Source organism: Cyprinus carpio, chromosome A16 (assembly GCF_018340385.1).
Source record: "Cyprinus carpio isolate SPL01 chromosome A16, ASM1834038v1, whole genome shotgun sequence".
Taxonomy (NCBI): domain Eukaryota; kingdom Metazoa; phylum Chordata; class Actinopteri; order Cypriniformes; family Cyprinidae; genus Cyprinus; species Cyprinus carpio.
Genome location: NC_056587.1, coordinates 17,935,963 through 17,951,732, shown reverse-complemented (window position 1 = coordinate 17,951,732; position 15,770 = coordinate 17,935,963). Strand labels below are relative to the sequence as shown.

General features: G+C 36.2%; 1 protein-coding gene across 2 annotated transcripts in view; it reads right to left on the bottom strand.

The window, feature by feature from the left end:
- LOC109090698 (disintegrin and metalloproteinase domain-containing protein 22-like) overlaps positions 1-15,770 on the bottom strand; it is a 60,586-nt gene that overhangs the window by 42,759 nt on the left and 2,057 nt on the right. For both annotated transcript variants that reach the window (XM_042773070.1, XM_042773071.1), the window contains exon 3: positions 12,495-12,568. In XM_042773070.1, the coding sequence (XP_042629004.1) occupies positions 12,495-12,568 (74 nt within the window). The remainder of the gene's footprint in view (positions 1-12,494; positions 12,569-15,770) is intronic.

Genomic DNA, 15,770 nt, shown 5'->3' with positions numbered 1-15,770 from the left:
TAAAAAGAAAACAGATAGAATACAAAAAGATTAGAGAAGCTAGTGTTTTTTTTTTAAGAAAACAAGCAGTTAGTAAATGAATAGAGTGTGTCTAAAATAAATAAATAAATGTACATTTTATTAGATATTTTATTTTATGATGTAATTCTATAAATTTTTATAAGTGTTATTTTAATCTTAGATGTGCTGTATATATATTATAAGCTGAAGCTTAAAAAAATACTTGCTGAAACTTAGTTGAGAAATAGAAAATAAAGAAAAATAGACTGCCTGATGAATATTGGCACTGTAAAAATGATTCATCTTCCTCCCAAACACTTCACTCCTGGTGATCCTGGCATCACACATTCAATGAGTAGATCAAATCAACACTCATGTCACTCATGTATGCTGCTTATCTAACAGAGCACTGAAATGGAACAGAATCTGGGATGGAATCTGTGTTCCAACATTGAGAGTCATGAGCACAGTTAACCTGCAGAGAGATCCATGGATGATTTCATACATCATAACTCACACTAATCTGTGTTCAAGGGCACTTCAGTTTGTGTGGCAAAGCTGCGCTTAAGAAGTTGTTCACAAACTGGGTCGAGAGATTCACTGGGCGAGCACTGTTCCCCTGGCAGATGATACTGAGTGACTGTAGCATGTAAATAAAACCAAACTATATGAGCCAAATAATACAACTGCAATGATCACAAAATGGCAATGTAGCAAAAAACAGACCGAGCGCAGGAGGAGAGACGGTTGAAAGTGTCTCGCAGCAGGAGCACTGACTGTGAGATCAGTTACCGTGAGCTAAACACTAGGACAATCACAGCATGACATCAAACCAGCCTTTAAAGACAGAAACACTCATCTTTATCAGCAGTCCACTAAACTAGGTGATTATCAGGGTGTTTATAGAGCTGTAGCGTTATAACAGGCAAAACAAAAAAGTTTGTATTTAGAGACTCATTCTGTAATAAATGCAGATGTACATCAAATATATGTGACAGTGAGAAGGAAATCAAAACAAGGAATAATAGAGGACAGGGCAAAACCAACAGACAGAGAGGAAATGACCATTCAATGAGCATTGAAAGAGGATCAGAACAGGAGAAGAGGAAGATAAAGAGGGAGTGATAAAGTGGGATGTCAGAGGAGAGAAACATTGTGATTGATGATAAGAGCTGCCTTTGCACACTCACACACACACACACTCACACACACACACACAAAAGAATATACAGTTGCTAAATTCTCCCACCCATCACGTCTCGTTCCCCACCCTTGTCAAAGGTGGGTGAATTTGCTGACAAACATCTTTTATTACTGACCACAAAACTGCAGTCTTAAAAAATAAATAAAATAAGTAAGTCTCTCTCTCTTTTTTAAAGTGCATCTGCAACTATGCTTTTGTTCCTTTTATTTTCATTTTGGTGACTTAATGCAATTAATATGTTACACATGTGTCATCAAATTAAGTTTAGGATAATAAATATTATAGAAAATATTTTATAGGAAAAATATTTAAACATTCTAAAATGTGTGTATTACATACTTATACTGCATTACATTTGATCATACATTTTACATTATGTTTCTAATAATAGTTTTTCTAAAATTATTTTTCTTTTATAATATTTATTATATTTATTTAAATATTTATCATTTTCCCTTACAGTATATAACACTTTTTCAATATATTCAAAGTATATTCAGTTTTTTTTGTTCATGCAGGGGACCTTTGGGGATCTCAGTTACCAGAAAAATCAAATACCTGTCATGTGTTTGCACTGTCCCAGTCTAAGCAGAGGTGGAAATCTGCAGTATATTGTGCTTTGTGAAATGCGAAGGTAAAGGCTGATAACAGATTTCTGCTTTAATTGCTTTGGGATTTGATTTTTCTTTTTTTATAAGGAAAGCCCCACAATTCCCCATCCCATTCCAATCCATCCCTCTTCACACACACCTTGCCCTACAAACATTTTAATATGGCGCTGTCACATGACTACAAAATGGCTCTCATTTCTCATGTAAAGCCTAATGGACTGGTCCATTGTATGAGACAGACATAGAGAGAGAGAGAGAGAGAGAGAGAGAGAGAGAGAGAGAGATGCTAATTAAAGAAGAGAGGGAAACCAGAGGAATAGAAATGAAAGGGTTTGCAGAAGAGAGAACAGATTGTGTGTGAAGTAGTGCTGCATTATCTGTGTGTGTGAGAGGTGAAGAGGTTTTATTACAGAGATTTTCTCTGTCCTAAAACCTATGAGGTGCCTACCTGGACAACATTTTAAAGCATCACGCCATAATTATGCTGCCACAAGTAATACCCCTTTTAAGACAGCACTGCATGTGTCCTTTCCAAAGACAGCTATCCCAGGATACATAGCTGAAAAATGTATGTATAAGGTTTTATGCTTATGTGTATCGTATGGTTAGCTTAGCAACATGCTAATGTCAACCTCTATTGTAACCACCTGAGTATTTGTTATGCTCTTCCCAACAGACCAAGTTGGAGTAGACTTCACAATTATGTCACTTGTAGCTGCGTGCACATTGTGGTGGCATAAAAACACTGGGAACAAGTGGAAAGAAATGGATAAAATCCATGTAATAAGAGAAAATAAGTATTTTTGTGACTTTGGATGTCAGAATCGGAATGCAAATCATTTTTATATAATACTGTCTTCAAAGACGCCATTTGAAGCTAAACACAGAGATTTAAACGGACAGACTATGGATGAAACCTGCTATGATTACCCTACTTTTAAAGCATAAATTTGATTTAAACAATAGGTCTATATAATATTCATAGAGGGGACATATTGTATTAGCCCTACATTTGAAATGCATGCATTAAAATACTATTTAAAGGAGCTATGTGGAGGTTTTTACTTAAAAAAATCTTTAAGATAGAGTTTTCATTTGTACATGTATGAGTCAACCATGATGTAAAAAAAAAGAATGACACCTCGACTGTCCACCACGGTTGCCTCTATCAGCCTGTAGGCTCAATTGTGTGTGGAGGAGTCGGGCCCGAATTGGCGCGAAAATTCCACAAAATGTGACGTCATGCGCGTTCTCGTCTACTTGGGCTTACAACCGTACGGCATGCCAGCCATTATAGTAAGCAGCGACTGTTTTCAGATGGACTCTGTGGATGGAAAGAAGCGACCAGCCTCCGGCAGCACAATTCAGACACCCACGGACACTCCTCGTAAGTTAAAAAAAAAAAAAAAAACGTATCTAGTGTGGCAAAAAGAGAGAGCGTGCGCACTGAGAACGAGCATGAGACTGGCTGCAGTTCCTCTAACGGCCACTGGTGTCAGTAACGGTTAGAAATTTCAGAACCTACGCAATGCTCCTTTAAACCTATAACATTTTACTTAACATTTACCTATTTATCTCACAATTCTGGATTTTTCTTGCAAATTCAAGTTTATATCTCCTAGTTGGTCTATTGCTCAGACAAACTACACAGAGTCCTGATATGATTTCAGTGAAAGACATCATTTTGAGTTCCTTCCACAGCAAGGAAACATCAAATTGATAAAAAAGTGAAATAAAGACATTTATTATGTTACAAAAGACTTCTCATTCAAATAAATGTATTTTGAATTTTCTGTAAATTAAAGAATCATGAAAAAATGTGTCACAGTTTCCATAACTATACTAAGCATCACAACTGTTTTCAACATTGATAATAAAAAGATATGTTTCTTGTGCAACAAATCAGCATATTTTAACTATTTCTGAAGGATCATGTGACTGTGAAGACTGGAGTAATGATGCAGAAAATGCAGCTTTGCCATCACAGGAATACATCACACATTAAAATAAAGGAAAATACAAAACAGTTTTTTTAAGTTGTAATTATATTTTACAATATTACAGTTTTTACTGTATTTTTGATATAGCATAAGAGAAGATAATTTTTTTCAAAAACATTAAAATCTTACCGACCCTAAACCTCTGGATAGTAGGTTTTTTTATTTGTACACAATTACATAAATGCAAATTTATAAGACAAGTTCATGTTTTTCTTCTGTCTCATCCATATGCCCATATGCAGCATCTTTAAAGAGTAAGTCTGGTTCTAGACCTTGGAGACCAGCAGAAGAACATCTCCTGTGAGGACAGGACGCCATCCAGCACAGCTGGAGCCCCCTGATCTCTGATCTAATTACTTGAACACATACAGTAAAAGTTAACTTTTTAATTGGCATACTTAAAACAAGTGTAAACAAATGATAGTAGTAGAAGTAGTGTGTTGTTCCACAGTTTATATTCCATGGAAATATGGATACTTGCTCAATTCTGATTCGTGCTGTGATTTATGTGTGTTTGAGATTAAGACAGTGACTCAAAATCCCAATAGAGACTCATGCCTGTTCATGTTCTCAGACAAATTCAACTTCATTAGACAAAAGTGGATGCTAGTGAAAGGTAACTAGAGTGTATTGAGATATTAAGACATCAACATCATGTTAAAGTATTGTGTGAGAGCATTTGTGAATGTGTGTGTGTTTGGAAAAGCTGAAGTCAGTATTGTAAAGAGTATGCTGAGCGCTTCAGCTCTTTTGTGCTTTTGCTGTCCAGGAGTTTTTAAACCTGCAGCTCTGCTCGTGTTCTCAAAGAGACAAAACTGCAGCCTCAGCAAACAAAAGACCTGCGAGCAGCCTTATCCACATACACATTCACAGTGCCAAAAAATAATCACAATTAAATTAAATGTGCACAATAGGAAGAATCAGCAAAATGTAACCATAAAACATGCATGAACACGAACACACACACACACACACACACACACACACACACACACACACACACACAGGGGAAGGTCTTTACAATGTAAGACGGATTTGGTATATTTCACAGAGAGGTACTGACTTGTCTAGTATTTCTCTGTCTCTATTCTCTCTCTCGATCAGATATCACAGAGAGACCCTTCCCCCCATAAGAAGAAATATTCTGAGGGGAGCAGGTGCAGTTGTTCTCATTGTAAATGTGTGTGTTTCACCAGCTCCTCCCACTGAGTTTGTTAATATCAAATATGCACGTTATTTACACCGATTTGCCTTCACAATCAAATCCCCCCAATAATTTACAATCTAAACTCACACACCAGGCAATGAATTTACATTACTTGTCTAGTCATTTCTCTGTCTCTCTCTCTCTCTCTCTGTATATATATATATATATATATATATATATATAAATATATATATATATATCTGTATATATATATATATATATATATATATATATATATATAAATCTACCATCACAAGTTTGTGGTTGATAAGTTTTTTAATTTTTTTGAAACATTTCTGAATTAATTAATAATTCACAACAGTGAAATATTATTACAATTTAATACAACTGTTTTCTATTTGAATATAGTTTAAATTGTAATTTATTCCTGTGATGATAAAGCTGAATTTTCAGCAGTCATTACTCCATTCCTCAGTGTAACGTTGTTACTCAGCAAACGTTACTTGTTATAAGCATAGTTTAAGAGAGCTTTCTGACCCTGCATAGAAAGCAGTGCAACTGAAACGTTCCCAGGCCCAGAAACATAGTTAAAATAGTCCACGTGAAATCAGTGGTTCAACCATAATTTTATGAAGCTACAAGCTTCATAGCTTCATAACATTACATAGCAATATAACACTTTACTATCTTTCAGATTTCATCAAAAATATCTTCATTTGTGTTCCGAAGAAGAATGAGGGTCTTACGGGTTTGGAGCAGCATGGGGGTGAGTACTGTAATTAATGACAGAATTTTAATTTTTGGGTGAACTATCACTTAAGAAAACCAAGAAACAACATAATGATCACCAAAGATCACCAAAATAAAAGATCACCACAAATAAATGTGCCACAACATACTACAGCAGAACGAATAAGTTTCGCCTAATGAACAAATGTTGCATTTGCAACATTGCAAGAGAGAAAAAGGAAAAAAGAAGATAATATAGGTGCATGCTAATTATTAATTACTAAGCATCTGTGTAAATCTGTTTATGATGGACAGGTAAAGCAGAAAGTCTTAGACCTGCTTCTGAAAATATCTTGCATCACAGTACATGTGAACTATATGAGCAGGAGCACTTCTGAGACTCTGATGCCAGCTGTTTTTCCTGACTCCATCTCTCTTGGATCTATCTCCTCCTCCATCACACACCTACACAGACTCAAGGGTGCATGAAGGATTTCACACTTCCTCCATCCAATAACTTATTCACTTACTCTCTCTCTCTCTCTGCCTCTTTCCCATGTTTTGTATAGCTTTCCTCTACTGCACAGTTTCCTGAAAGGATGGTAAAATGGAGCTGAATAAATGATGTCATTATTAACCCAAGCTATTTAAGATAACATGTAACAGATCTGGACACTGACATTCAAAACACTGAATAGATATTATACAAAAATGGCTTTAATCAATATTGTGCTTGTTTTCTTCATATCTGGATACTGTAGTTCATCTACTAACTTTGCATCGACATACAACACTGTCAAATAATATCTTTATATTGTAACATCATCCTTATATTGTAATCATTAACAAGTTGTGATTGCATGCTATAACAACATGTCTGTTGTGTCTGCTTAACTGAATACATGATGTTAACTATTTCACGTTAACATTTTACACTTAAAGAAATTATTATTAATTCCTATATAATCTAAATTATGATTACAATGGCATCAATGTGTTGTTATTTAAAAGCAAGTTATTTTGACTAACCCACACACTCACCCTATAGTTTGGAAACAAGAACCGGTTCTTTGATTATAATGTCTTAAAGACTCAGCACCACAGAATCAAACAAAGACAAGAAACCGACATCTCATACACATGTACACACACGCCACAAAACCCTCAGGTGCAACTGACATCTGAAATTAAACCAATGAGTGTGTCTGGAGGTGTGTTTGGACTCATGCATGCTGGACACAGCTGACAGGATGATAAATGTAAATGGCAATGCATGAAGTGTTTTCATCCGAGTTGTGTGTGTGCTTGTGTTTATCTCTAAAAGAAACCACTATTGTTTGAACTTTTATAATGATTTATAATTACAAGTATGAAATGCCCAAAGCAAAACCAATCCGTATACAGCTCACTCAGCAGCAATCAGACACACACCAGCATCTCAGCAGACGTGTCCTGTCACAGGTTTGATCTGATGAGATGTCATGCATGTGATGACTGGGTCAGACAGAAGTTTATAGTAGCATAGAGCTTGTGATTGTTTATTATCTGTATCAGAGTTGCAGCTGTCTGTTCCCACTCCCCCAGCGTCAGCAATATCTGACTGATTTTGCTTCCTTTCTGACACATGGTCCGTCGTCACGACGACACAGCATGATTGAAAAGCAGAAAACCCATTTGCACCAACCGCTTTAATCAAACACACTCATTCATTATTCAGAGCATGTGAGAGGGTACGGGGGCAAGCCAGTGTGTGTGTGTGTGTGTTTGTGTGTGGACAATTGGAGTTTGTGTCAGTGCATATTTAAATAATACAAGCAAAACAAGACTTACTGTTGTGGAACATGATACAAATATGTCATTCAGATATGTTGAGATTGCTAAGCTATAGATGATGAACGATTATTCAAAAGGAAAACTCTTAGGAAAGAAGGTCTCAGGAGGAGGCCGGAGAAAATCCAAATTCACACAAATACACACACACAAAAACAAGTTAAGAAAATCCCTAACACATTAGAAATTCACAGAGAGAGGTGAGAAAATGAGAATGAAAGAATGAATTGGTTTCCTAGGTGAAAACTGGGAAACTAATCTGGAGGCAGGTCAGTAAGGACGGATCCAACTGCCAGCTCTCCATGGGTGCAGAAGAACAAATTAAACAACGCAACACACACTTTTGTGATTCTCTCTGCTATATACACACACAGCATTATTCAAAGGGACAGAAGCAAATCCATCCTGTCAGAAGTAGGGATGTGCGGGTCTAGTCGACTAGTCGACTAAACGGTACAGCTCCTACTAGCCGACACTGAAAACAATAGTCGATTACACGACAGAAAAAAAAACATGATTATCATTAAAATTACCATCATTTTATGTTACTATCAATTTCCCATTGTTACATTTGAAACATTTTTAAAAACGTTAAAATAAAATTTTGAAAAATAATACATTATTTTTAAAAGTGTTTTGGGACGTAAACTACATTGTTACCTCATGCCTCGCATGAGTTTTCTTCGTGTCAGTTGTGGCAAGCTCAAAAGTGACCACGCGAAAGACGGGCAAGGTGTGGGATTATTTTGAATTAGATGAAAACTGAAACGTTTTGTGTGAACTGTGTAATGTCAAATTGGCTTACAATAACTTAGGGCTGCACAATAATGGTTAAACGGATAATCATGATTATTTTGATTAAAAAAAGCAGTGAACACACACACACCGTGAACACACACCCAGAGCAGTGGGCAGCCATTTATGCTGCGGCGCCCGGGGAGCAGTTGGGGGTTCGGTGCCTTGCTCAAGGGCACCTCAGTCATGGTACTGAAAGTGGAGAGAGCACTGTACATTCACTCCCCCCACCTACAATTCCTGCCGGCCCGAGACTTGAACTCACAACGCTTGGATTGCAAGTCCAATGCTCTAACCGAAGTGACGATTTTATTCTCTTTGATGCGTTGGATGGAATATTTTCAATTTTGCACAGAAGTAAAATTTGCAACTTTGGATGGAAACCCTAATCGCCTCAGGTCCTGTCTTTCTTTTTGGTCGTTTTGTTTTTAGATGAAATAGACTACATGACGAAGTATGTTTTTAAAAGCCCTTTTAATGCTATTCCTTGATAAAATTTCCTATTATTTTTGTCTTGTGTTTTAATATGTTGGCTAACGTTATATGTAGATGAAAAATTCTGTCAGGCTATTGATTGATTTTTCATTGTTCTGCATTTCCCCAGCTGATTTTAATAAATAAGCATTGGCTGACGTTGAGTGTGTTCTCTTGTATTTTTCTCTTTTTTCTTTTTAACGACCGCCTAATTAAATGATGATAACGCAAGGCAAGAGTACGTCATAATTGTGACCTATTTTTAGCGGAATTCGTGCACATCCCTAGTCAGAAGCCTTTAATGCAGAAAACTGTACTGTACTGTACTGTACTGAACAAGACAAGCCACATGCAGACACAAAGAGAGAACACTGGCTGATATAATATCCTGTATCAATGGCTCTAATCCAAAACCTAGTGAGCAGCCTACGCAGACAGGATTTTAAGGTATCAGAGGTGTGCTCTTGACGCGTCAACTATTAAAAAAGGTAGGCAGCATGATTATGCTGCCTTTAAGAAAACCTCTGGCCAAATTCTAAGGCAGCTTTGCATGTAAATGTTGTGGAGAATTCAGCCCCATAATGCACTGCAACAATTTGTGAAAAACAATGCTATGTACAAACAAGCAAAATATGACTGACTCTAGCATACACAAGTACCATCACGCAGATTGTATGGAACCAAACTAAACAACTAGCTGTTAATGACATATGTAAGGGCGCATCAAAGATGTGTCTCTCTTCTGTATGCACGGTGCAAGAAATTACAGGGAACAAGGTACGTCTTGACTAATTCGTGTTGCCTGATCTTGAAAAAAACTGCAAAGAGAAACAAGCCCATAAAATGTAAATGCCAGTGCTTTATCTTGGAAATAAGACACATACCAAAATATCGCAACCTGCACCTGCTTGCTTTATTTACTCCAAAAACTGGACTAATTTATGAGCCAAGCCCAAACAACAACCCCAAAAAAAAGTATACTTAATAAGCATCAATTATAAAGCTGGACATGGCAACACATCAAGAGTATGGTTTGACTTTGAATATGAGATGTATTTGTGCATTTTTATTAAATAACTTACTACAAAGTATTAAATTATAAGTACTTTTTAAAATAAGTACAAATTAATATTAAATCAAAACAACTGCATGATAAGAACTAACAGCGTTAAAACTTAAAAGCAACAATAAAGGAATAAAGGGGCAGTGAGGGATTTTTCTCATCAGAGCTTAGTTTTTTTCCCATATGTGCAATGGCAGTCAATTTGTTTGTGTGTTTATAGAATCACTGAAGAGAGAATCATAATCGGAAAAAAAAAATTCTCCCACCCCTAACTGAAATCAATATTGAAGAGCACTATGACACAAAAAGTTGCTGCCTATGTTAGTTTGTTTGGAATTTGGAACATAATGCGTATGTTTATACATTTGCAAAGTCATCAGTGTTAGATTTAAACAGTGCGGGTGACTGAAGAGGTAGAAACGTGTGGGATAATCTGCCAGGTCGCCGATTGAGCTGCATGATATAAATGGAAAAAGATGTGTTCGACTTCATGCAGTGCTGCATAGACTGATCAATGGCTGACTTAAAGCAGTACGTGTCGGTTAGAAATTTTGTCTGACTTGAGACAGCGCTGATGCCACGTCACTGTGACATATAGTTTGACTCAGCCGACGCAGCTTCTCCAGAGCGACTGCAGAAGAGCTGACGACGACACAGCTGTTTCTTGATTGGCCGAATTCACCACATGACAAAGATTCCACTAATGCTCACAAACCTGTTTTTATAACAGTAAAAACTCTTTTACTGTAGTCACATTGAGTCACATTTATCAAAAAACACAGATAAAAGTGCATATAGACCCACTTTACTGGTATTTAAATAGTATATGTATATGTTGAACTTTTTATTCTTGAACAGATGGTGCTGTATTAAGCAGTACAGTATATGAAAAGTTTCTGTTATTTCATGAAAAAGTTTCTAAAACGTCTGTGTATTTGACAAATATTGCATTTAATTCACTTCATCTGTGATGGAGTATGCAAACATCACACAAGCGTCACTACCGAGAGCAGAAAGTGTCCAACTTGATGTCTCCGCTTTCAATTTTGCAAGCAGCAACTCTCGCCAATCGGTCTGTGCAGCGCCGCATCGAACATGCCTAAAGACTGCCCTCAAGGCCTAAAATTCCTTTAATATTAACAGCAGTTTTGCATGTCAAACTCAAATAAAGTGACTCCTTTACAGAGGTATAACTACATTAGAATGCCAACAGCACAACACAAACACACTCCATTCACAAAGGGCCTGAAAAAAACATGGAGGGAGTCGCATCTTAAAACCAGATTTTCTCTCCACCAAGATGTTTTAGGAGAAACACAGACACTGAGGGAGAATACTGAAATATTCATGATGCATTATTATAATGACATCAAATCTGCTGACTCTGTCTGGCACCAGTTTAAAGTACAAAAGCAGTTGTGGATGTAAAAGTAAGAGTAAATGGATTAAATTTATGTGATGAATATGAAAGAAGTGAGGTTATGACTGTGAGTTCTGGTGCAGACCCATAGGAATTATACAGTACAATGATCATCTGTACTGAAGACAATACGAAAATAAAGGAATTATAGTTCAGTTTTGTAAAGGAGTACTTCTGAGTAATATCAGCTTTAATAAAGCACCTTCTAAAGATAAAATATTGATTATAGCACTAGGGTGAATCACACAAAACCTGTTAAGAACATGCCAGGCTATGTTTCGGCCCCATTTTTTTTTTTTTTTTTTTTATTGTGACATTTTCATAACTAATGTTTCATACTTCAAAATTTATTTCAAAACTAATTATTCGTAAAGAGGCATAATTTCCACATAATTCTCATTACCATAATGCAAGAGAAAAAAAATTAATTAGTAGAATGTAAAGAAAGAATAGATTCAAATAGTAGTTTATTCATCATGGCAATATTTGCTGTACTTTAATTTATGCCGATTTAAATAAAAAATTCATTGTTATTACAGTTAATGGAATCTAATGAGAATCACAAATGAGAGTAATGAGAATTACAAAAAAAAAAACTCATTACGATGATAAGGACTTGGGGGGATGTGCTAAATGGCACACTATAAATAATGTAAAAATTGCAAGAAATATTAAGGATCCTTAAAAGGTTTTAAGTTATTAATATAAAATACAGTTGTTGTTTTTTATTTCAAGGTGGAATGTGATCTTGTTTTCATGTCATGGCAAAATATTAGTAATTGCATTGGAGCATTATGGCTTCAAATTCGAAACAATCACAAAATGCAAAAACTGCCACTACAGGACCAATCAAATGAGAACAAGGACATAGTGAAAATAGTGATGTTTATCAGAATTAAGACAACATGTAATATATGGAATCCTGACATAAAGAGAGAGAGAGAGAGAGAGAGAGAGAGAGAGAGAGAGAGAGAGAGAGAGAAAGTGAACGCTGCAGATGTCATGATCGATAGAGTGGTCAGGTCTTTCCCAATCCTTCAGCACAAATCATCAGCCATTATGATCATGCAGTCCATCAGCAGCAACATAAAACCCTTTACCTGTACCTCACACACTTCAGAAACACACACACACACTGCATTTTTCCAGTGCTTTTCCGAGCTCAAAGAGCTACATGACATCCTGGAAGAAGATACTCACTGGTTCAGTTCCATGTCTAAAATGAAGGTCTGTCCAAAGGCCTGCACCTGGAAGCTAGCCTGAGCCATGTGCTTCTGTAAGAGACAAAACAAGATGATACCTGGTCATTCCCATTTCTTATGATGCCACACATGAGCTGAGACAATAAAAACTGTAAAATTAGATCATATTTGGTGCTTTGGAAAGGAGAAATAAAATTAGATATTGTTTTTTATTCATGCATAACTCCAGTCCTCAGTAGGTATGTTTACATGCAGTCATTTACATTAGTCTGTGCATTTTCTTCAAGGTATTTTTTAATCTGATTAAGAAGATAGTTGTATTCAAGTGTTTAAATGCCTAGCTTTTTCCTATTGATTGGATTCTTTCAGATTGAGCAGCAATTTGATTACTAATGGATAATTTGGTTGCATGTAAACAAAGCTATCATCACATAATATTTCAGAAATTATTCTTATATTCTGATTTTGCTCTCAAGAAACATTTCTTATTATTATTAATGTCGAAAACAGCTGTGCTGCTTAAAGGTCCCCTGAAGTGCATTGGAACACACAGCATTATTCTATGTGGTGATGTTATTTCAACTGAAACAGGAAGAGAGGGCAGGACATATCTAGCAGCCCCACCCCCTTTTTAAAATAGCCAATAGCATTTTGCTTATATCTGCTCAGGGCAGAGCCGTAGAGCTCGATAAAGCCGTATTTGACAGCCACAGTCTAATAGATTATCCCTAGATTCAATATGAAACCCTTGACAGATTTCTTTGAATAGAAAATTCCCAAAAAAGAACATTTATTTGAAGTAAAAATTGTAAAATTCACTTTTTGCTCAACTTAATGCATTCTTTCTTGCTAATCAAAAGTATATATTTATTTCAAAAAGAAAATCTCAAGGTGCCACACATAAGCCAAGACAATAAAAACTGTAAAATTTAGAACATATATGGTGTGTAAAAAGAGAGAGAAGTAAAATTAGATGCGCTAATTGCTTTTTTTTTTTTTCATTACGGTACACTTTTATGTGCAGGACTGGTGGCTGTGTGTGTGTTCGCTGATGGTTAATTCACTGCCTGCTTGGGGCCCATATGGCCAGGGCCGTATAACACGCCCTCAGGGGAAAGAGAAGCTTTTGGGTTGCAGTGCATTGTTCTCGTTGCTTGTGAGTGGGTGGATGTGTGTGTGTGTATGTGTGTGTGAGGTGGGGGGTAGGCAGAAATAGAAGCATATAAGGGAGGTGAGGGGAGTCTAACACCCCCAAGGGACTACACCTCTCCCTAAACCAGCAAAGCGTAGTTATCAATAAAAATGGAATGAGAACGAAGGGGTGGAAGAAATACAGAGGGGGAGATCCTATACACTTCACCCATCAGTGACCCCCTGAATGAAGCTACCCTCCCCGAGTCATACCCACATCCATACCCACTGCTCCTCAAATGTGTATTTGTGTGTCAAGTCTAAACAAAATGCACAATAACACTCTAACACACAAATCTAATAAAGAGACTCAGAGTGTTTTCTAGAAACTATGTAAGATGAGAGGGCTGCAGCTTTCTGTCCATTAGCCTGTCTTTGGCATCATCGATTGCTGTTTCATCATATTATTCTTTTAAACTGCTCAACTTAAATTTTTTTTTCTGATCTAAAAAGAAGATCTCAAATTAGCAAACTTCTCTTTCTTTGTTTTTTTTTCAGGCATCAGTGAATTTCTATAAATAAAACCATCTTCAAAAAGATCCAATTGTAAGCCAAACGTGGAGCTAAAAACAGACCTAAGCGTAGTTTGTATTGTAGAATGCATTTATGAAATAAACTGATTTCATTGGCATATGCTTCTAATCCAATCTCAAATGTAGAACCATATATAACACCACAATTATTAAACCAATACAATGCATTGACATGACGAAAAAGCCTTTGAGTGAAATACACAGAACTCAGCTGCACACGTCAGACAAAGGGTTATACCCCAAACGTGCACACACAGCCCAAAGCACAAAACAGCGACGTTAGGACACATGTACAGACATTCTAACCAGTCAAGAGACTCGTTACATTAACAAGGCCACAAGAAATTGCATATCTGTGCCTTTGTTAATTATTCAGTCACACAAAGTATGAACAAACAGAGTACCTGAGTAGTCAGGATCGACAAAAAAGGCTTAGACTTTTTAAGCTTTCACTCAAAAAGCATTCTAATAAGTGTATTAGCATGATTTCTGAAGACTCATGTGACACTGTAATGGAGTTATGGCTGCTGAAAATTCAACTTTGCAATTGCAGGAAGAGATGATATTTCATTCACACAGAAAACAGTTATTTTAAATTTTAATATTTCACAATATTAATGGTTATTTTATTTTGTTTTATTTAATGATGTTTTTGTGTTTATAAGTTGCATCTTTAATATTACATTCTAAAAATCTTAAATGTACCAAAATTTTACCAGTTATATTCAATTCAATTCAAGTTTATTTGTATAGCGCTTTTTACGATACAAATCATTGCAAAACAACTTTACAGAAAATTAAGTTTCTACAATATTTAGTAGTAGCTTATCAGTGATGACTGTCAGTTTATGTGCATACGGCAGAAATGTTCAGAAAAATCAATAAAAGATGTAAATAAACAGACGATTAACACTATTAACAGCAATTATGCAATCAAACTTATAGCAAAATGTGGTAGTTCTGTATGTTGTCTCTGGGTTAGCATCATCTGAGGTACAGTTATATACATAAAGTTTATGTTCAAACATTAAATACAGCTAATTTATGAGTCATGGTGATATCAGCTCACAGTCTTATTCACTATTTTTCAAGCCAGGAAAAGCAAGAACAAAAGTAATGGCATGTCCATAAACCTCTAATAGCATTGCACGCTCAACGAGAAGCCAAATACAAAGTACATTTGCCAGTTTATTGTTTTCCTTTTATCATCATGATCCAGGTTTTGAGGCCCTGATTCAGCGTTTTGCTGAATAATGGATGGGAGTTACATCATTAATCAGTCTCTGAGGTTTCTATAGTATATAAATGTAAACATATAATACAATATTTATTTAGGCTGATAATACATCAACACAGGAGCTGCTCATTTGTTCTTTCTGTGTCCTTTGTGTTTCCAAAGCTGTGAGGCCACGAGATGCCTCAGGATGCCGAAGCTCAGCATCTTTGGTTCATTAGATCACCCTTAAATGACTGGAATTAACTTCACAGCGCTCTCAGACCATCCAGAGTCTGACTACAAGACTCGGAAAGACCGTAAAAGAGAACATCAT